The 23083-nt window shown below is 41.0% G+C and overlaps 1 protein-coding gene across 1 annotated transcript in view; it reads right to left on the bottom strand.

Moving 5' to 3' along the window:
- Positions 1 to 2159: 2159 nt before the first annotated feature.
- The window catches only part of PARP1 (poly(ADP-ribose) polymerase 1), a 29268-nt gene continuing 8344 nt past the window's right edge, over positions 2160 to 23083 (bottom strand). Inside the window, exons 5-23 of the mRNA XM_080587204.1 lie at positions 20868 to 20964; positions 20421 to 20537; positions 19334 to 19510; positions 18740 to 18881; positions 17065 to 17205; positions 16170 to 16412; positions 15061 to 15129; positions 14127 to 14259; positions 12601 to 12796; positions 10984 to 11112; positions 9525 to 9608; positions 8481 to 8603; positions 7939 to 8067; positions 7140 to 7238; positions 6467 to 6619; positions 6076 to 6203; positions 5645 to 5706; positions 4476 to 4590; positions 2160 to 2979 (exon numbers count right to left, since the gene is read on the bottom strand). Of these exons, the coding sequence (XP_080443330.1) occupies positions 2898 to 2979; positions 4476 to 4590; positions 5645 to 5706; positions 6076 to 6203; positions 6467 to 6619; positions 7140 to 7238; positions 7939 to 8067; positions 8481 to 8603; positions 9525 to 9608; positions 10984 to 11112; positions 12601 to 12796; positions 14127 to 14259; positions 15061 to 15129; positions 16170 to 16412; positions 17065 to 17205; positions 18740 to 18881; positions 19334 to 19510; positions 20421 to 20537; positions 20868 to 20964 (2419 nt within the window). The 3' untranslated portion in view covers positions 2160 to 2897. The remainder of the gene's footprint in view (positions 2980 to 4475; positions 4591 to 5644; positions 5707 to 6075; positions 6204 to 6466; positions 6620 to 7139; positions 7239 to 7938; positions 8068 to 8480; positions 8604 to 9524; positions 9609 to 10983; positions 11113 to 12600; positions 12797 to 14126; positions 14260 to 15060; positions 15130 to 16169; positions 16413 to 17064; positions 17206 to 18739; positions 18882 to 19333; positions 19511 to 20420; positions 20538 to 20867; positions 20965 to 23083) is intronic.

The raw sequence follows: 23083 nt of genomic DNA, 5'->3' as shown, positions 1-23083 counted from the left end.
TTTTTCAGGTCAGGCTGTTAAAACAGCCTTCCTTTTCCTTAACCCCCAAAGGGCCTTAAAATACTGCAGTGAAAGCTTTCCATACAGCGCAGCACAAAGTGCAACTAAAGCAGATAGATGAAAAAGAGTGTAGGCATAGCACCAAATAGAAGTAGTTGAAAAAAAAAAAACACAAAACTTTGCTATCTCAAAAGCAAAAACTACCCAGCATTAAACCTTGCAGTTTCCCCTTTTAATAAAAACATGTCCACCACCTAAATAAAGGCTCAACGCAGACAAGACCTTGTAGTCTTGGGTGAACGGTAACGTGTTAATGGCATTAATACTTGTGTATTTCAGCTAAGCTTCCCTTGTACCAGAAGCTATATGCTAATGCTCAGCTAAGAGTGGTAACACAGACTTCCACAGTTGATAGAAGACACTGATCCCTAGCAAGATTTTTACCGATGTGCTTTGTAAACCTTGTCATCAGGTCTCCTTGTGCTGAAAGCAGGAGTTGCTGCCTGGAGCCTCCCCAGTGCTCAAGCGTTGATCAAGGCAAGGAATTTTCACAGGAGGGGGAGTGTGGGTGTAAGGGGGTTGTACGATGCAATCGCATTTTTCAATACTCTTTAGAGCCTGAATTTCTAGAAGACAAAGAAATGAGACTCCCCCCTCCCCAAACTAACACCTTTTATTAGTTCTTACCTTGTGACAAACCTAGAAAACAGATGAAAAAGCTAACAGATTTCACCACCACCACCACCGCTGACAGCTCCTGCCAGTCATCTTAAAAATTACCAGGTCAGAAGGTAGAGTTCCACTCCCAACAGTAAGTATTACACTAGTTATTCCTGGTGCTGCATTCCGAAAATATTTACCAGAAGCTATTACCATTCACTGTGTTGAAAGGGTAACAATCAACACCGTGTCGTAAGGATTCCCGCTATAAAATATCTTCCACATCTTGGCCTTATTTGACTGCTGCAGTATCTCTGTAGTCTTTTTTTTTTTTCCTATTGTGCATGCCATTTCCAAGTCACACAAACATGACTCTTTGGCAAAGCCATACCCAGTGCTCTTTGACAGTCTGTAAAGAGAAACAAAATTTTCAGCGTCCTTACTCCAGCAAATTTGCAATTCACACTCAGTATAATTGTGTCATTTCCACATCACATGATAGACACACACTAAGAACATCTGTGCACACTGCTAACAACCTGTCATTAAGTATTGCTGACTCACCTGCTTTGCACAGATGGCAGAAGATCTTTAAATTGGCTTCAGTCATGCTATTAGCTTTCCCAGAGAGTCATGGCAGGTGATTACTCTTAATGGTATGTGCCAAAATGCTACAAAAAGCACTTCCACACTCCCATTTTTCCCCAATTATTGCAGATGACACTAAGATACTGGTTACAACACCTACTAATCAATCTGTTCATAGCCTTGTTAGCACTGTACAGGTAGTTTTACATCCCAGGGACAGAAGACAGCTAGGGCGTCATTTTCTGACATACCCTAGGCAGGCCCTGATAGCAGGAAGAAAAGCACAACTGGCAGAAACCACGAGTGTGCTCTTCAGTTACTGAGGCACATTCTTGTGAAGTCTGAGTCCCCCTGCATTAATAACCTTATACAATTAGAATTTGCAATGAGGAGGTGGGGGAAACAGTAGTTTCTCCTCTCAGAACTTGGGAAGCCAATCCTTCTTGTATTCAGGCTGTACTTGCATCTCACTTTCTGTGAAACTGTGCATTGGCTTGTACGCTACGTCCGCACTGGAATGAGTAACAGTAAGTACTTTCTTTACATTTCTCCTCATAGGTTACACTACATCTTCAAAGTGATCATTTCTGCAGAAGTAGCCTGGTGTGTACTTGAAAGTAAAAGGGCACCAAGGTCAGGTGCATGTACTCCATGACAGGATTTTTTTTTTTTTGAAAAGGTTGTAACAGAAGGAAGTTTTTTTACCTTGAGTAAACTGAACCAGTTCTCACATTCTCTTTCAGGAACTGACAAGATTACATTTAAGTCTTAAATGACAAATCAAAAAATTATATACCCATACCTCATTTCAGGTCATGACAAGTGAAGCTTGCCCTGTTACATCCAAAGTCAACTTAAGGCTTCATTAGGATTTAAGTCTACAACAACCAACTTACATCATGTTGAAGGTAGGTATTTAAAAGAGGTTTATTGGGGCCAATACTAAATTCAAACAGCTACAAGTTCATTTTCCATGTTTACCACACCAACCGTTGACAGATGAAGTCTCAGTGGAAAATTTTCATTTCACCGTGACTTCCTGAGATGCGACTACAGATTTTAATGTTTGGCTTCTGATCTTCAGAGAAATGATATTTTCAAGAAACATTCCAGCAAATACATTTAAATCATTACTCAAAGTCAAAACAATTTGCAAGTTTTGAAACATAAAGCTGTTAGTATGAAATTAGTTTTTATTTTTTACCTCAAAATAAATGCACATTTATCATTTATTCCAAATGAAAACTGAAAAGGATATCGTGATCAAGTGGGAACCTTAACAGAACAAACATCACAAACGTCTTCGAGTTCTTTGTCATTTCCCATCTCTGGCTAAAAACCACAAGATTGAGTTTATTTTTTATTTTTTGTCAATTTTGTTTGCTCAATTAAAAGAAACACTTGATAGCCCCACAGTTATAAGTGGTATAAAACAAAACCAGCTAATCATTCTCATCAGAATTCAGGTCCACATGTTGCCAAACATTTATATAAAACTTCCACTAACTGTCGTACTAAATAGGATTTAGTAACCGCTTCTGTAGTTTAGCTCTTGGTATCTTGACAAAAGAAGTCAATGTTTAAGTATGTCAGAAGTCAACGCTATAGTGTAACTACAGTATAACTCTAACAGGGCTTCTAAATACTGTTCACCAGAGTGATGTCTTATAGTTGAATTTCAGTTTCAGCAGGTACTTCAGATTTACCTGAGCAACATCATACACAATGTATCTAGGAAGAATGTTAAGGAACAATTCAAGCCGTTGATATTAGTAACACAGAGAAACTCAAAACATAGTCAAACTCCACCTTTGAACTTAAGTTACCATATGGTAACATGCCTGTGTGATTAAGCAGTTCTAACACAGAATCTTTAAGTTTTACTTTTCTTTGAATCCAAAAGTGTTTTTATACAACAGTTAGAAACTGGCAACTAACAGCCACGTGCAGAATCAATAACGGTGCAGTAGGAAACCTCAGTGGCAGGCACGTGAACTGACTTAGGTACAGAGCTGTAGTTCTTGAACATTATTTCTGTCAGGCAGACATAACACACAATGACTTTCCTCCTATTTAAAGAGTGGAAGAACATAGCCTAGATGAGATCTTCAGTTACATACCTGACATTCCTCAAGTTATGTGTAGTTCTATTACTACGGACTTTGTGCTGGAAGATTATCTCCTCTCCATTTCTCACAAAAAAAAATCTCCACAGAGAAGAGCTCTACAGTGACTGGTAGCATTAGAATGTTTTGTGACCGCACTGTACCATTATACTTTTTCAGAAGACAGTTTCAAGTCCATCTTGCCTATTTTTTGTAATGCTTTAGGGCCAGAAACTTACCTCCGATCCCAACTTTAGATGAAAAGCATCCCCATTAAACACAGGGTAAAATGAAGTAAATGCACATCATGTTATCTTAATTACTTATTAACTGCATCTTCCTATCATCTGACCAATACAGATAAAGTACTGAAGAAAATTCAAGACAAAGCCAGTACTGCTGCGAGTTCCGTTGACAAGAGGGCTTGTAAGAGAAAAACCTACCAAGGGAGAATTCAGTTTCTACATAGCCCAGAGTTTGTATAAATTAGTTATTTGTATCACTGACAGTGAGCAAGTAGTAACCAGTCTTTTCACTGAGACTAGACATGACTTATTCTCATGAGCTCTCGTGAACGTAGAACACACATTGATTTGGGGATACTTCTGACTAGGAAGAGGCTTAAAGGCTACATTCTCTGATAGGCATTTTGAGGTTTACCATAATATTTGTAAAGGATTTGGGAAACAGAAGAGAAGCTGGGTCATAAGAGACTACAAGCCTGCTCCCCCATCTACTCCTAGCCAAGCTGACTTTCCCTGAGGAAGAAGCCACTGGAGTGATGTGAAACCACAGGCTGCATTCCACTTCTCTTGTCCTGGCATGTCTCCAGGCAAGGTACTACTTGGCAGCATTCCTAGGCCACTCCAGCACCTTCAGCTACTGAGTCCTGTTGGGGCAACAGCTATTTGCTATGTGTACTGTTTCCTTTTTTGCAAGATGACAATTTAAGTGTGGCATCTCTAAAATCAGCCTTGGAAAAAAAAAGTCTGAGTACTCAAAAGCAGATCTAAAAGAAACAAAAAACTCCATGGCAAAAACTCCTGACTGACACTAGCAAGATCCCGCTAAACTCAACAACACTCACACACAATGTGCAGCCAACGTGACAGCAAAGGATACTCGTTATACAGAAGACAGGTATCATTAATTCCTGTTGAGATTCCATTCCCTAAGGGAACCTCTACACCATCAAGGTTGGTAGTAGCTGTGGGATCAGGTGCAGTTTTGCCTAAGCCTAGAAGGGGAAAAAAAATTAGTTAGAAATCTTGAAGGCAAACATACTTCATGCATAAAGAAAGTAACTCAGCCAGCCAAATATTACTTCACATATATGGTCAAATGCTGACCAGGAACAGAAGTATCTTAAAAAGAACACAAAGGATATAGTCTGTTTACTCAACTCAGCATCACTGCATTTATAGTAGTTGTACTCTGCTGTATTTACAGTGAAAATTGCACTTTTTGCTGTTAGCTTTGGTCATACAGATTAGATGATTAAAATGGATCAGACTACACTTACAGCTTTCATATCCTAGCATGAATACGTGCACATTGTAACATTTTTCAGAAAACTTTAACAAATCAATTCTTGGTCTTTAAACTCTTTATTACAAACCTCATTTGACATAGTAATATGATTTAGCTTTTTCTCAGTGCATATTAAATTCAATTTTAGAAAACTAATTTTAAGACTCTCAAAACAAACAGTTTAAGAAAAGCCACTCATTACTGAATGTTACTGTTCTCTTTTCAATCACTGTACAGAAGATAATCATGATTACCATTTCTTCTGTTTGAATTAGATAGTCTTCTCTTTTTTTTTCAGTGCAATATACTGCTACTTCTTGGTGATAGAAATGTAATGAGAACAGCTGTTCCACCTGAACTTTTATTCTTAGCCTTTCCGTTCTCTCCAAGCTTCCAGAGCACTTAGAAAGCTGAACAATTATTCCTCTGATCTATCAAACCTCTCACCTTTCTAATGTATATAGTATTATGTTGAAAGTAAGAAGTTGGAAAATACACGTTGCTTCTTCTCTTGTATTTGATCAAATGAAAGTCTGCTCCTGAACTTCAGACAGCTCTTTAACTTCAGTTTTAGTGTGCTAACTCCCATCTCAAAACTCTCACATATTCTCAGATGTGATCATAAGGCAACACTATGCAAACTCTTAAAGGAAGTACAGCTACGAAATGCCTATAGTTCTTTTCACTAAGCAGAGAACCAAAAGGTGACTTTGCCATCAACAACAGATTACCAGTGACAACTGCTAACTGCTAATACTTACCTTTCACACTGTGTTTTCCCTTGGGCAATTTTGTTATGTGAGAAGCATTCTTTAGCTCATACCTGGATAGCACAAAGAACACACAATGGCATTTTACATTCATTTTTAATTATCTTGGTGGAAGAAAAAAAACAAATTTTTTCAAGCTTCAGTGTATTGTGAGTTAAATTCTACTCTTCTGAAATTCAGAGGCCTTTCATCTTTGTCTCAGTGTCTAATTTTAATGATATTGGCATTTAAGAGAGGATTCTAGACTTGCAACGTGTTCCCCCTTTCCCCTCCCAAAAGTTCTTATTTAAAGAAAAAACATCTTATTTTTGAAGAAATACAAAGTGCTCTTTTTTCACACTGAAGAGGCTTGCAATTTTAACATTAACTTCTATCATGACACCTTAAGTATGTTTAGGAAATGCTTTTCATCTGTTACTTACATGTTTCCAAGCGCAACTTCTCCCAGGAGTATTAACCCTATGGGATCAGCTTGAGATGTGTGACAGTAGTTAGCACTCTTGGATACCATGTCTGCAAAATAGATGCCTTTCCCAAACATGTAGCCAGTCTGCAAGCAACAAAGGAGGAGGAATAAAAAATTGAGACATTAATAAAGGCAGCGTTGAATCCACCTGGCTGGGCTCCCAGGAGAGCACAGCTTCAACTCTAGCTCTTGTAGATACTGTACAGCAACCTGCTCTGGACACCCAACGTTGTTCTTCATGCTCAGAGATAACATTGGGTAATTCCCGCAGAAATTCTCATATTTAGGTTCTCTCTGACAATCGCCATCTCTGGGAGGCAGCCAGAGAAGGTATCTGTTTAACATACCACAGGAGCTTCAGGGGGAGCTATCCGGAGACCCTGTGAGAGGATACCAGCAAAGTTGGTAGTGCGGGAACCATGCCACAGCAGCTGGCGATTATGAAGCTGCTTAAAGGGCTTGTAGCGCTGACTCTCTCCTTCACGCTCAATCCTGAAGATCTTCAATTCAAAATGGAATAGGAGAAAAAGAAAAACCAAGTAAATAAACCATCACCTGCATGCAAGTAATCAGATTAAAAAATTACCCAATTTGGAATACACATCAATCAGCTATGAAAAATGATCTACATGGCTTTCAGTATTTGCAGCTTGCTATGTCATGTTAGCAAAAGTAGCAGCTTTGATCACACAGTACATGTTATTAATTATTTCTCCAGCCTACCTTCTACATTTTCCTGAGACCATAGTTTTCTGAAAAATCATTTAAGGAACTAAGGCTTAGTTTCAGAAGATGATTATTCGTTTAAGAAGCAAATTAAAAGGAAATAGAAGCACCTCAGTAAGCTTAGACGTACTTTTGCCTAAACTTTTGCTATTCTATTAAATACCAACTGGTCTATCAAACTACGCCTTCAAGAAGGGAAACAAGATAAGGTACTCGAAGAGAAACCACAAACAAGTTGGTAGACTCGTATATGCCAATCTTCACAAACTACAAACCCAGTATTGCCACACTTACATCCACGACTTTGAGGTCATATGCATTGTGAGTAGCAGCATGAGTATTTTTCACATATTGTTTAATAATCTTGGCTTCCTCTGAATCTTTGTCAACGACCTGAAAAGAGGCAAATGAGAAGTTTCTTTAGAATGTAAATTAGTAGGCTTCTTATAAGATGAGGACATCCACCCTATGCTTGCAACTCCCCAGCTAAAGCTACCTCTTCGTATTATCATTTATGTGTTATTTTTTTTTCTAGACAGAGAAGATATAGAGAGAGCCCTTAACCAGAGAGAATGGCTGACAGGTGAAGTGGGAAGGCAGCTCTGGACGTCTACATGATTTCCAATAGCCCTGCTCAAAGGAGGGTCAGCTGTAGCAGGTTGCCAAGGACTGAGTCCAGTTACACTTCAAATATCTCCAAGGACGGAGCCTCAACAGCCTCTCTGGGCAACCTCTTCTGGTGTTTGACCACTTTTGCAGTAAAAAAAAAAAGTTTAAGTGGAATTTCCTGTATTTAAATTTGTTCCCATTGCCTCTCATCCTGTCAGTGGATACCTCTGTCTTTTCTGCTCCCTTCCACAAACTGTATTTATACACATCAGTAAGATACCCACCAAACCTTCTTTCCTGCAGGTTAAAAAGCCTAAGCTCTCTTAGTATCACCTTGTGCAACATATGCTCTAGTCCCTTAACCATCTCAGTGGCCTTTATTGAACTCATGCCAATACATCTGTCCACTTAAAGTCTACTTGATCTGTTGCACTTCAAATCAACAAGGTGTCAGGTTGCATTCCTGGTCGCTCATTTCCTTTACCTTAATATCAGTTCGGAGCTTTTCGTAGTTGATGTCAATTGGGTCTTTATCTCCATCTTCATTTCCACCTCTGAGAAGGCTGTAAGCAACCTCAATATCAAGCAAGTTGTCCAACATCTGCACTTTAGCCTGAATAATTTAAAGAGTTCTTTTTACTTGCGCCCTTGCAATGTTCAGAATAACTCTGTAATACCCCAAATTATAAAAATGTACGTGAAGCACATGCCAGGCACTGGCACCTAACAAGACTGCCTTTCACATACATCTATGAAAATATATTTAAATATATGTATATTCACACACACATAAAAACAGATCATAATATATAACATATCTTCTGATACCTTATATATAATCTGTGTATTTATACACACAAATATATGTGCACATAAACAAAAAAGATATTTTGAGAAAAACAACACAAGCTTAACCTCATGCTTTCATGAGGTTAAAACAAGTCTTCAAACCTCAAAAAGTTTCTGTGTTAGATATTTGGTATTAGATTTGTTGCCTGCAAACAGCGTACTGTTTCTCATCGTTACCTGAATGTATTCTAAGTTATTTAGGAGAGGTGGTTTCTTCATCCCAAAGTCGTGAGGAATCAGAGTATAGAAGCGGTTGGAGAGATCCAAGATCTGGGATTCAGAACCATTGTCAGAAACCGCCTACACAAGAAAACAACCATTAAAGAAAATTACCAAGCATGGCAGAATAAGGCTCCATGGCAACAGACATACACAAGATACTTGAGAACTAATAAATAGAAGCAGCAATACAAATCATGTTAATGTTGAACTCCCACAGGAGTAAAAGGGGGAATTGTACGTAATCGTTTTGCATGTAGTAAGTCACTGTACCTACCTAGGAATATACAGAACTTCTGGTATAAGAAAAATCTAATGGGGACTATGTTTCCTGGAAAGCAAAATAAAGCCTTCTAGGTATGGAAGGTATGCATGCACATGCTCAGCTAGGTACTCTAGCAATTGAAATAACTTCTTGTATCTATGCTTTCCCAGGGAGTCCATGACAAAAAAGAAAAAGGGGGTATGCTGATACATTTTTGCAAGCTGTTCAGGAAGTACTATGCAGTGATTCTTAGAATGGTCCAGGTCACGATGTATAAATATTCTTCTCTGAGTCAACCAGACATTTATTCTCATAGCCAGACTCCTCTGGGGTGAAAACGCCAGCTCACTACTAAACCAAGACACCAGTTTCATTTGCTCAACGGTCATTTGTGTCAATAGCAAGCCTGTCTCAGTCTGAATTTTGTGCTAGAAAAGTTAGAAAGATACAAGTACTACCTAAACATTTACAGTAGTGAAGAGAACTAACTAGTTACCCATGGAAACTACATCTTCACCTAGAAACAGCTCAGATCTTTTCCTAAATCACTAATAATTTCATGTTCAACAAAAAGGCTTTCCCCTCTCCTTTTTATTTTAAGACAAATGCCACCTCTTTCCATTGTCTTTTAAGTTATGGAATAGGAAAGAAACCACACAGGCTCATACACACACGTCAGCATTCATCCCACTCCAAGCTCAGAACAACTCTTGCTCTAACATCTCTTTCACGCTCACCTGCTGAACCTCATTAAGGATGGAGTATGCGCTCTGGATCTGTCGCTTGCTCAGTTTTCCCAGTGGCATCTTCTGCAGGTCAATCTGATGAAAATTTAAACAATTAAAACAGGATTTCATGACACTGAAACCATTGCAACACAGAGTCAAATGTGAAGAGGTTACAAGATACTTCATATTCATTGTTGAAGAACAAAACAAAAAGAAACAAAGTCAAAAGTGATGTCTTGGCTATTGATTTATTTCATATGTCACTGTTGCTTTTGTACTGACTGATCTTGGGAGAGTTTCACATTTGCATTAAATTCTTGCATAATTAAGGACTGTCCGAATACAAAAGCATGTAACAAAAGTTGACTCCAATGGAGTTGTTTACAAAGGTCATACACATACCCTCTGGACTCTTGACAGTACTCACTATACACCCTGCAGGTCAAACTAGCATTTACTTAATCTGATGGGTTTAAAATTCAGCTCAAAGACAGAAGATCCTATGAAAACATGTACTATCTGGATAAGCTTTACATTATTGACTCACTATAAAGCTAGGAAACCCAGCTGTGTGAAAATCTTCTCTACAAGCCGAACCTCAGAAGGCTCTTCTAAAACACAGAGACTAGTTTGAAAGCCTTGTGGTGATTTTTTTTTAATGGAGATTTTTAAGGAAATACTTTTACTTCTAGTTGCAGCTACGCATACATATAGTCAGGTACTAAGAAAAGCCAAGACGGACTGTAGAAAGAGAAGAAAGGCTTCAAAACTGATCATGTCTTGGGGACACATTTGAGATTAATACTGCCAGGTGCACTGAGGGTAACAGCACAGATCACTAAATATGGAAGAAAAAAGGGTATCATTAGAACAAGTGAGAAATAAAACAACAAAAAAATAGAGTTTGGCCCAGTTCAAAAGAGGATCTGGACTTTGACAAGGCAATTCATTAACACTTGGTATTAACTAGCAACACTTCTCAAGTCTGAGCTGCATGCTAAATTAGTGGCAGCATTGCCACAAAAAATCTGTTTTACCCCTTATAAAAAAAAAGCCTCACAACACCAGCAAACTGGCTAATATGTGTTAATATTTTAAGAATATTCATCAAACAGTAATCATGATGCATGTATCGTTGGAAAAAAAATGATTACTGATACCAGGACCAGCAGATGAGTTTCTCATAGGCTTGCGAAGTTAAAGATGCTGATACAGACATTCCCTACTGAAGAGCAAAGAACACACTTGTTTTAAAAGCTGTGTGCATCATAACTAAGTTACTACTTCCAGTGCTTGGCAAATTCTGGTCAGACTCTTGCCCTTCTTTCAAGGCTGATCTAAAACTGACACTTATTTCTGGTAAGCATGATGCACCCTGGGTTGCAAAGAACTTGCTTCTGGCTGTGTAAATGCAATGTAAATGGAGAAAGGAAGGTTAGAAGTGAAACACATGAACGTGTGTGGTCACCTCAAATTCCACCATTGCTTTCTTCATGCTTTCCACATCAAAGATCATCTTAATGAGGTCTTGGATTGGCTTAGCAAGTTTTGATTTAGTCCCGGCACCCACTGTGAGTTTCTTGACAGCTTCTTCATCCTGGGAAGAAGAAATAATATCAGAAATAGCAAAGTCACAAAGGATAAAGGTGATAAACTGGCTGCCATGGTAACAAATGAAACTCAATTTAGTGTATGCATACTATTATTAGACTGAAATTCATAGGGAGTGTGGGACATTGCTCTGACATTCTGGAGCAAAGTGGCTTCAAAAATCCACCTATTCAGTAACTTAGCAGACCTTATTTCATGAGGGAGAATTGCCAGAGGTAGAAATGTAGAATTAAGGAACTGAACTCTGTGTGCATCTCTGGTTTACCTCAAGGAAGAGGTCATTTACTTTTTCTGGGAGCTTTCTACTACATAAAGACCTTGATATTGAAAAAAAGACTGTTTACTTCATTGTTTTATGACAAAATACAGAGGTAATAATTAGTTTTGCTAAGTTCTTATAATAAAAACTGTCATAGATGAGTACAGGAATCATCAATTAGCCACAATACCATCTAGGTACTTTCATGGATAGAGCATTTCACCAATAAAGCATCTGCCAGATGCTTCAGTGTCACTGTACATTGCAGTGTAACAGACACTTTGTTGCTGCAATACTCAAATTTCCAGAAATGAAGCTAAGTACTGAGTGCTTCATACTGAAAGAAGTCATCCAGTAATGTGGCCATAGAAAAATGTAATGTCTAAAAAACACGTCCTCTGATGTCTTTATAGCTATTAACAGCATTCAACTATGTCATCTGAAAATAGCTTAAGTTATGGGTAAATATTTAAATAAAGACACAAACCCCAATGGGCAGGAGAAATAGAATTCTTATTTTGCTTAGCTGTCTAAATAGCCAAATCCTACTGACGAGTGATTTCTCTGTCTGCTCAATATCTGCACTAGGCAGTGTGCTACATAAGATTTGCTTCACCATTTGGGAGGCTTTTGGATGCAGAAGACAGATGAGAAGTATCTATTTAAATACAACAAAATGGTGTTTTCAGAGAAGGGAGTATGTGAAATGACTGCTCATTTAATTTCAAATTAACATCTGTAAAATTACATAGAGTAAACAAGAGTAATTGCTAAACGAACTTCAGTCTTGACAATGGAAAACAGACTAGTTTACCAACACATCTATTTTAATCTTTACACACGTGACTGCTCTCATTTGATCTACAGCTCTATTTCTCTAGCGGAAAGAATAGGCACTAGTTACTTTACTGCTTGATCAGTTCACTTTGTTAGTAAAAATCTCAATGTTCCCCTGACTGGACACTTTTTCATACAACTCTATGAATATATAGATATATTTTTTAAACATGCCCTTAACAGTACACACAGTAGCATATATTTGTCCTCCCAGTGGTCCCCCTACGCTTATATTAATAACCCGTGGAACAAAAACATCTGCGCTTCATTCCTCAGATTTGTTAAAGTGTAAATGATCCAACAGGGAGCACAGAAGAGAACGTTACAGGAAAGCAGCTGAGCAATGCTCCAGCTGGCACAGGGACATTTCAGAGTTACCTGTCCATAATCTATTTCCAGTGGGTAGAATTTTTTGGGATATTTAGTGAAGTTCTTTGAATGCCAAGAATTGCCGGTTTTCTCTTCATACAAGTTAAGGAAGTGTTCAACAGCATCTTCTTTTGATGGCATCTGCTCCAGCTTGTTACTCCCAATTACAGTGCCCACACGACCCCAGGATCTAAACACCCAGTACCTAGAGAAGTGAAACATGAGAAAAGACCAGATGTAAGATCTCTGTCTCTAGATCTCGGTACAATTTAAACTGATTCTGCAACAACCATGCAACTGTGAATTAGCCATTTCCGTACCATTAATTTAAGGGGAGACATTCTGCAGGAGAGCAACAGAAGAGCAACAAAAACTGGTGTAATAAACACGCACTGTGTTTATTACATACCAGATATACATCCCTGAAGACAAATGCATGCACAGGAGAAGGAAAAAAAGGCTATCACCACTTCAGTCAATGCTTCGTGAATACACATCTTCAGACTTCTGGGGGTATATTTGAAAAACAATCACCATGCACTTTTAAGCCTGTGACTTCAACTCCCTAGAATTCAGATTCCAATTTCTCTAAGAAGCAATTCAAGTATTTGCTTGCATTACTGACACCAACTTGTGTCAGCTTATGTATTATTTACAGGGATACAATCAAGCAAACAATCCAATTTGTCAGGTACGAAACGCAGGTGCTGAGATCCCTCCATGTACCAAATCACAGATCCAGGTAAAAACTCCAAATACAGGAGCCAGCAAGAAAAGCTTACAATGATCAAGGTAGAGTACAAATCCAGAGACCAACCAGGGTTGTTGCTGACAGCTACTAGCTCCTCTAGATTTCCGTGCATCCCTTGCATGTTTGTGGGCACAGTTCCATTTTAAAGAACCCTCTTCACTTCTTTATCTGCTATCAGAAATACAACCACTGGACAGCTCTGCCACAAGCCTGATGAGACTGGATAGCTAAATGCATTACCATCCCCTGACCATTTCAATGCATTTTGCTAAGCCTCAGTACACTCAATTCAGAAATACACTGTGATGGAATAGGCAGAATCTGGTTTTGTTTCCCAGAATTACAACTCTGCAATTGGAAGACAAAACTAAGTTCGAGAATATGGGAAAGATTCCTAACATTGCAGACTTCATGCGTAGCATCTTAGATGTTAAAACAGAGGAACCTTCTCCTTCTGTATTTTCAAGGGCAGCCATCAGTCACAGAGCAGCACGGCCCTCCTGTCAGTCAGTTAACCTAGACCTGAGAAGATTCCTATTGTATGTGCCTCACTTATCCCATGATGCAAGAATGAATGCTTCCAGATACAACTCAGCAACCTTTATTACGTTGGGTTTTGTCAACACCACAAAGAAATGTCTCCATACAGGGCAGAGACCTCCCCTGGATGTTTGTATATCCTCAGAAAAACGTTTTACCCATTCCTTGTTTTTGTAGAAACAAAAAATCCAGTACTTACTGGAAAAAAGTAAACAAAGACGTTTATGGGGAAAGCTAAACCCACCTGCTCTCTCTGTCATCCTCTAGGAGCTGCAGTTTGTAATAGGAATTTGTTCCTTTCACAATATCCACTAGACCAAGAGTTGCACTGAAAATCTTTCCACCTTTTTCAAACACATGAGCAGAATCCTCCAAACCTACATAGATGAAAATCAGAAACAGAAGTGGTTATCATTTTAGATTGCCTTGCTACATTCACACAGACATTTCATAAAGTTGTGTGAATTTTAACAGAACTACTGAAAAAAAACATGGATAACATGCTAATTCAAAACTAATTGAAGCATATTTTCCTTTCAACAGATAGTGAGCACACACCTTCAGATGTATTGGAATGAACCGCAACCCTAACTTGAGAAAAAAGAATTGTATGCTTGGGAAAGGACCATCTAAAATCTAGTATTTAACACTGCATGGCTGGCTGGAGGAATTCTCAAGAGATGTAGTTTTGCAGGTGTCACACTAGAAAATAGACTGAAAAAATGAAGGCTCGTCTTGGTTGCAGTATGACTTCTCAGGATGACATCTGTACACTGTAGGTTTGGAGAGCAGCAGAATTTGTCCCCCAGTCAGAATCTTGAGGCAGATGCTCATGCCAGACCCACGGCCTCTACTGGCTAAGCTTTTATTTACTCCTCTGACAGATGCTCACAAAGCTGAACAAGGTGTATACTTCAGTTTAAGTGGTCCTTCAGGCAGCTGCACAAGAAAATCTTGGAAAACCCATCTTTAGATGTCAATTGATAGCCTTCCTCCGAAAGCAAGACAAGCTGGTTTAAAAATTCAGGTTCCTTTTGTGGAACCCTTATTTTTTATATTAACCCTTAACTTTTACGTTAAGGACTCCAAATCCTCATCCTTTCACAGAAAAATCTATTTTGTAAACAATCGCGCATCCTGTGGGCTGTGGCGCAGGTTCAACCATTGCAATCACTCACCAGAATCAGGATCTACTGCTGCTCCACCTTTAACTGTTAGCTTCATTTTCTTTTCAGACTTGCTAGGTCCTGCAGGAATAAGGAGTTATTTTTTCCTTATACAGGCAACAAGGTTTAACTTGAAACAAGATACAAATTCTCAATTTGCCTAATTACCACCTTAATAAGACTTTAAATCAGGTTCCCAGTATAAGAACACCAACATGTCAATGTTCTTTTTAGCTGCCTTTAGCAGCCAATTCACAGCCATCCACTCCCACCTCCCACCCAAAGAAATGAAAAACAAGGTCTCCCCACATAACATCCATTTTCCTTCCTCCTGGCCCCAAAAGTCAGGCTGTACCATTTTTTCACCTAGACAGTAGATAAAAGTCACATTCGTGGTTGTGTTTAAATAGGATTTAAAAACCTCATAGGGAACATGTGAGACATTCAGCCCCCCAGAGATCCTGCTGCTGTGAAATAGTTTGGCAATAACACACCCAGTTGAGTGATAGAAATCAAAAGCTTGGGGAATATGGAAAAGAATGGGTTCTGAAGATAGGTTCTGAGCAGATCTAATGGCTTTCTTCACTTTCCAGCATGAATAATGCAAACTTGCCCGGCAGTCATAAGGAATGCCCCTGGCGTTGCATTTTTTTTCCCTCCTTCATTAAAAAAATACATTCTATACTCACTATAACAGAGACCATTGCTTTGGGCTCCAGCATTTTCTCACGTGTGAGCACCCCTGGAGGGGGTGGTCACAGTAGTGTCTGTCACATTTTAGCGCCCCAACACCTCTTTGGAGCTGCAACAGTGACCCAGACTGGCAGAGAAACAGCGTGTTTTAGGGAAGAGTTCAGACTAACGTCAGGGAGCCTGTGCACGTATAGGATGAAAGATCTCTGAAGCCAGACTGACCTAGGACAAATGACAGCCAGTTCAGAAGACAGCTTCCTGTTTACTTAAAGCTAGTCTTGCCCTGAGGTTTGGTTATTTAAATTTATTATGAGAAAAAAAGTCAGAGAACTCTAGCAAAACAAGAGGCTTGACTATACCCACGTTTCCTTTGTGCACACACAAAGCATTAAACAGGCCCCTGGAGAAACAACTACATTGTTCATCACCTTGTTCTTCTTTGACCTTCCCAGCACTCTTTGTATGCTGGGGCTTGCTGCATTTCCCATCCACGGCCACCTCGTGGTGCTCCATTTTTATCTCTGCACCCCAAGGTGAAATTGCATGGATAGAAAGAAGCTCCTGAAAGCTCTTGCTGGAGGATTTCACATCCTGAAGAAACTCCTCTGAGACCACGCGGACTTTGGCCTCCTTCACTTCTTCCATCTTCTTGCTCATTTTCTCCAAATCCTCTGCATAAGCAGGGTGGGGAAGGGAGAGAAAAAAATAAATCAGTGAGGTTTCAGACTTTAGCCCCTACCTCTGGCCATGAGTCAGGACTCCAAAGCTTTGAGGAAATACATTTCCACAACGTTCAAAACTGTAGCCTGGGCTAGAGCAGGAACACTTGTGTTTTACCTGGCTGGTCCAGCTCTCCCCTTCCTAGAGCTGGGCTGGGGTTGCCCTCTTGGGCATCCTACCAGGTGGGAGCAGATCTCCTACCTCAGCACCCAGTTTGGAGGTCAACACCAACAGAGAAAACACTGCCCTCAAACGCCCACAGTCAACTCCACAGCTTCTCCAAGGCAAGGGTGGCTTCTTCAAGGTCATAGTCCCCAGCACCTTTCAGTCCACCAACACTGGCTTGCACAGGGATCTGAGCTTCAGCTGCTGCAAACCCAACGCAGCCTTATGGCACAACCCACAAGGTTAACGTACTAGGTGAGTAAAACTTAACGAGCACATAATGTCTTTACTTTTCCAAACACACTAAGGCAGTGTGCACACACAAACACTCCTCCTAGTCCGAACACTAATCCACAGAGAGCGCTGAGGATGTGCACCCTCTCTAATCTGCTCAGCTCTGTGAGGAGCACTACCAGAAAGCACTGCATGGCTGCTCACTCTGTGTGCTGATGCACAGGGTGGCCTTGTTAGCTGTTGTCGTCATCTTTCCTCCCAACTCCTCCACAATGTTCTTCACTTCCTCCTTGTTCTTGGACAGCTTTCCAAGAGCCAGGATCTTCATGTTGGCCAGTGGTTTGTCTAGGGGTTTGGAAACAACACAGCGTGTTAGTGACAAGCACAAAGCCCCCCAGACAAATAACAGTAACGGACAGCATCCCACACACTCAGAATGATCAGCCCAGCTAGCGGGGAGACAAGGGTCCAAACAGGTCTGACCTGTGCTAAGGCAAGTAGGAGAAAGCTTCTGTTCCCCTAGGAGAGGCAACAAAACCCAGCTCACCCAATGAACAGAAGGGACAGAGGGCAGGAAAGATGGATATGTAGGCACATTATTTGCCTGGATTTTTTTTTCCTTTAAACAAAAATAAAAATTAAAATCAGTCTGCTTCAACACTGTGCTACTAGAGACTGTTCAGCTTCCCTCTTCATTTGATGCCTGGACAGCATGAAAGCTCCTGCCTCTTCAAAAGGAAATCTGTTTTTGAAGAGCTGGAGAAGGTTTGTGTCTCAAACAGTGTTCCCACGTTACAATACATTTGAGTTTTGATCTTGTAGACAGTACAAAGCTGTAAGTTGGCTGAATCACACAAACCCCGTAACAAGACAGAAGCAAACTGGTAACCAGCTGCTGCTCCGTCACATCACAGTGTGAACACTGATGCAGTGAGCTTCGCAATGCGGGTGGATCCAGGACACGGGAAATGTCTCAAAGCATATCTCCACTTCTAGAAGTAAGTGCTATTAACTCTGGTTGACCAACAGAGGTGTTTGTTCACCCCCTACCACCCAAACACAAGTGAGCTAAGCTGCTAGCAAACAAAGCAACCTGGGCTTAATTCTACTTAACAGATTGAATTTACTTTCATGGAACACTGGGGTTTGAATCAACTTGCCAGTCTGAACCAGGACATGAGCTACTTTGCCTTCATTGTTGAAATACCACAACTGGGCTAAAATTAGCTGGACAGAATTATTCCCACCCTTTTCACCAAGTAACAAACCCCTTACTCCCAAAACTATAGCCAGGACTAAAAAGACTAAACAAGCAAGAAGTCATCGCACTTCTTAATGGACTAGCCAAATCACTAAAGGGTGTAACTTGTTCCAATGTCCTAAGTGGAATTGCATCGTTTGCCAATCTGCAGGTTGGAGACAGCATATCTTTTGTGCGCAATGCTAGTCAGTGGTTGTTAAGACCAAATCCAAAGAGAGGATTTCAAACAACCTCTTGACCTTGAAAAGGTAACACTGGACATGGAATATGGAGTATGGCACTACTAAGGACGCTGGATGTTCCCCAAGAAGTCAAGCAAGAAGGCATTTCACAACAGATGTCACTTGGGACACAGGCCTTTACATTTCTAATTCATCACAAACATACCAAAACATACCCAAGAAGATTTGTCAGAAAACAACCAGGATCCCAAGCGCATGTCCCCAGGCAACCCACCATAACAGGGTCTACCACTGCTAGGAAGATGAAGCACATGAGACTCTGCTATGCTGTTTCTCACCACAAAATCTCAGTCACTCACCAGCAGAACAGCAAACAGCATGCCTGTTTAGGGTTTTGATAGCAATGGCATTACACAACATCCTGAGCTCCACTCACCTTGGGGTGCAGAAACGGTCTCTGTCAAAGGAGCAGACGCATGTGGAGGAGGTGCAGAGTTCACAGTTGCAGCCTCTGGAGGGAATATCCTATCCTGTTTCTTACACTTAAATTTCTTGAGATAAGGAATTTCACGAAACTCCTGTGGGATGGAAGCATAGACAGACTTTAAAAACAACAAATAGTATTAGAAAATGTAAAGGCTAAGTTGAGCACTGGTCAGATTTTGTCATTTACTGCAGATCTCAGAGAGGATTTCTGAGATACTCATATTCAGACAGGCAAAAACCTGGTTTACTGACAGGGAAACCAAAGCTAGAAGAGAGTAAATGACTAGTTTCAAATCAAATCAGCAACATCTCTTTTAATTTAGTGTTACTGGGGAAAAAAAAAAAGATGACTTGTGTATTAGTTGTCTAGCCCTGTAGGGACGTAGCTGTGACAGGACCTCCCCACTGTCACAGTGGCTCAGCACTGCGGCGCACTCTTCTCCCTAGCATCCAACACTGACTGCTGTCTATTCAAACTCCTTACAAGAGGAAACATCAATTAAGAAGCATACTTCAGATCATCAATTTTGCAATTAATACCCACCTTCGGGATTACCCAGTCTTTCCTGTTGGGAGTCTGTGTTTTAGCAACACACTTAGTCCAGGCAGTGATGTCCCCTGAACAGTAATACGCATCGCTCTTGAACACAAACTGCCCTTTACACTCCTCGCAGGGAAGCAGAGCTCCAAATGCCATCCCATCTGCCACTCGGTCCAAGATCTAAAACCACAAAGAATATAAAACATGTCATGGCAGGAGTAAACTGGAAGCCCACATATTGCATTACACTGGGCTGGACAAGAAAATTATTGTAAAGTTGTTGGCACACAGACAGACTTTTCCAGTGCTTCATGTCATATGTACATTGCACATAAGCCAAGATTCTTTGCAGAATTATTTGATTTACAGTGCCTTAAAAAACATGGCATGAAGTTTCCCCAGTCACACCACATCTGTTCACTCACATTCATGACTTGCAGTATCTCCTATTTGGAGTCAGCATTCAGGAGAGCATATCTACCACACGGCCCCTGACTGGACAGCAGTACAGGAATGGGAAAGGAGATGAGTTACTGCATCTGAGCACAAGAACATAGGTGGGAATGTAGGCTCAGACAAATCCCAGTTTTCCTGTCTTGAGATTTTCTTGACCATTTTGAGTCCAGATAGCTCCCATCCCATCTATATCCCATCCATGTGAATGCAGGTCCACATCTTTCTTGTGCTGGGGGCCACAGACCTGGTTGCAGCACTCCAGGTGGGGCCCCACAAGGTCAGAGCAGAGGGGGACAATCACCTCCCTCACCCTGCTGGTCACGCCTCTTTTGATGCGGCCTGGGACACAGCTGGCCTTGCAAGGCCAGAGACAAAAACAGGGACCAGTTGGGATACAGCAGAAAAATGGCACATCACCGAGAACAAAGCATTTAATCCAGCATCAGACACTACCATGCAGTGCCTTCACAAGCCAGTGTAATAGTAGTATCGTCAGAGTCCTGGGACAAAAGGACTGGGGTTTGCACTTTTTTTTTCTTGTTAGGAACATGCTACATGCTTGCGGACTGTGCAGCAATATCAGTGTGGGTTGGCTTCACTGAAGACCCAGCACACATCTAAATTTAGTACTTACGGCATTCTCCCCTGAAGGCACTTCCTGCTTGTTGGCAATCAGCAGCTCTTTCAGATCATTAGTGGAGCAGACCTTCCTCAGCTCATCCTTGATGCCCCAGATCAGCTCTGTCTGTTCCTGTTAACAAAACCCAGCAGCTCAGCTACTTGCAGTCAGTCACTAAGAACACACCTGAAACTGCAGTGTGTGGACAAGGTTTTAGCAAGCCCATGGGATCTTAAGGACAGCCTGGGAGACAGAGAGCAACAAGAAGCTCTGCCAAAAGGGAGAGTCACACATTTTACCCAAACAGCTAGAACAGATTTTTAAAGCCGCTCTGCACTGCAGCTCTGCTTTGTCTGGGCACCAGGTACAGTCCCTCTCCAGATGCCACAGCTCTTCAGTTAGTGCCTGACACTACACTCTTCTAACAAGGCAGTCTGTAGGATCTGATCAGCTAAAACTCACCTTCAGCTGTTTTTCCTGCTTTGATTCCTTCTCTTTCTCTTTTTTCTGCTTCTTTTTCACAGTCACATTTCCATCTACTTCTTCTCCTTTTCTCTTCCTAATAGAGAAAAAAACAAACACCACACACACAAAGGTATTTTAATTTATGTTATGTTAATTCATTTAATATTTATGTTACCAGAACTCGGTTTATTGACTGCTGATATCTGCAGGGACTTGAATGTCCTGAGCTATGTCCTGAGTTTCAGCAGGCAAGACCACTTTTCAAATTCTTCAATTCTAGACTGCAAACGTGTACTTGGTTCTGCAACAACAGCCACCTCAATCAGGTCAGGCACACTTCGAGCTTTTCCACAAGATAACTGTGATCTGGCAGAAGAGCACAGAAAATACTACAACCCTGAGAGCTTCAGGCATACTCAGCCACACCTGTATTAGTTACTCCAAAGGTATAGATAAAACTTACTGTGTATACTTGTATCTCTCCACGTCCAAGGAGAGGTAGCAATGAAGGTTAAAAGACAGGACTATAGTGTCTTTCGGCTGAATCAACAGCTTCATTTTTCAGCTAAGACAGTGCATATTGAAATAAAGAACAGCAAACATAATACTTTAATAAGTTAACACACCGGGAAACTTGATACTTCCTAGCTAGTTCCTCTTCAGCTTGGAATTAAGTCTGATCTCTGAAATCAGACAGGAGGAAGTTTCTACCTGTAAAGTACTCTCAGGCTGACGGCGGTTTTATGACATACTTACTACCTTGCAGTTTTGTGTGATAAAATATACTGCTATTAGCTGGGCCCTCAGAGCTGCACAGGGAGAAGTTACAGAAAACTGTGCTCAAGAAAGACAAGGAAGCCAAATGAAAGCCAGGGGATTTTGGCAGACTTCTGAAGAACAAGAGACCTCAGAGGAAGATCATTTACGTTTCCAGACTCCTGTCATCCCCTTGGTCTGCATGCCTTCAACACACATCAGTATCAATAAATCATCTCAGTGCATGTTCTCATCGTGAGGAAATAAAGTGAAATTTTATCCCATTTGAGGCAGGATGGACCTGGCGCTTGAGGTACAATATGAGCACAGCTTGGACACCTTGCACTTCATTTTGACAGAGCTGCTATCCTTTGGAAACATCAGCCAGGAATCTTTTTAAGTATGCAAATTCTAACTTTATAAGCTGTGGCTGATGGTTAAGTCAAAGTTAACGTTCTTGGTTGCCCTCCACAATTTTAAACACTTCATCTTCTAGTGCTTTGCTACCATTAAGATAAACTTAGTACAATAGCTTATTAGCTATAAAGCTGCAGGAGGATGTTGAAAGGTACTGCCCCTGAGGACTTATCCATGAGGGACCTGCAAGTTCTAGGAAAACTATCCTGGGCTTAAAACTGGGCCAAGATCTCATTTTATTTGCAGTAGCTACCATAGTGCTTTGTTAGCACCTCCGACCAAATTATGATTCAGGCCATTCTGCACATCCTTAAGGTGCTGGGTTTGCAGAAGATCTCGTCTCCCAGTTGTCCCCTTGCAAGGTCCAATCAGTCAGAGCCTGGGCTATGCTGCAAGGTTTGCTACCCCAGGGGACACACAATGGCTACACCAGGCTATCAGCATTTGCTTGCATTTTGCAAGAAATGGTCCCTATTCTTTATTAAACCACGTAACAGGAACCAGCGTGGCAAGAATGGATTCAGCACAAGCACAGCTGTGCCTTCAAAGGTCCCCAGACCTCGCAAGTCCCCTCTCCTCCCTTTGGCTGCAGCCCTCACTAGGAGCAAGGCCAGAGCATCCACTGAGCCTCAGCACAGCATGGAAAACAAAGCACTCACCATGAGAATCACAGCTCCTGAATTTTTACCCGAATCAGAGGTACACAGCATAATCTGGGAAAAACACATCAGCCTGAGCACAAAGCGCCCTGCTGTACCTTCCCAAGCCAGAGGGCTTAATCATGCAAGTATTTAGGATGGGTGCCCAAGTGCTGTGTATCTGCAGTCTCTCTCCCTTGGCAGGCTGAGAGTCAGGCTGCCTCCAGCAAGCCGAGACTCATGGCTGTGTAGTAACTTGTCTGAAAAGAGGAAAGCCAGGACTCAAACCACTGGAAGGCAATCACCCTGCTGAGATGCCTTGGGACCAAGGGAAAGCATCCAAAGCCCAGCAGGAACTTGCACTTTTGGCAACTTCTCAGAGCTAAGGGGACAGCAGGTTGC

Source organism: Anser brachyrhynchus (genome assembly GCF_964034855.1).
Source record: "Anser brachyrhynchus genome assembly, chromosome: 3".
Lineage (NCBI taxonomy): Eukaryota > Metazoa > Chordata > Aves > Anseriformes > Anatidae > Anser > Anser brachyrhynchus.
This window is presented reverse-complemented; position numbering and strand designations above follow the sequence as displayed.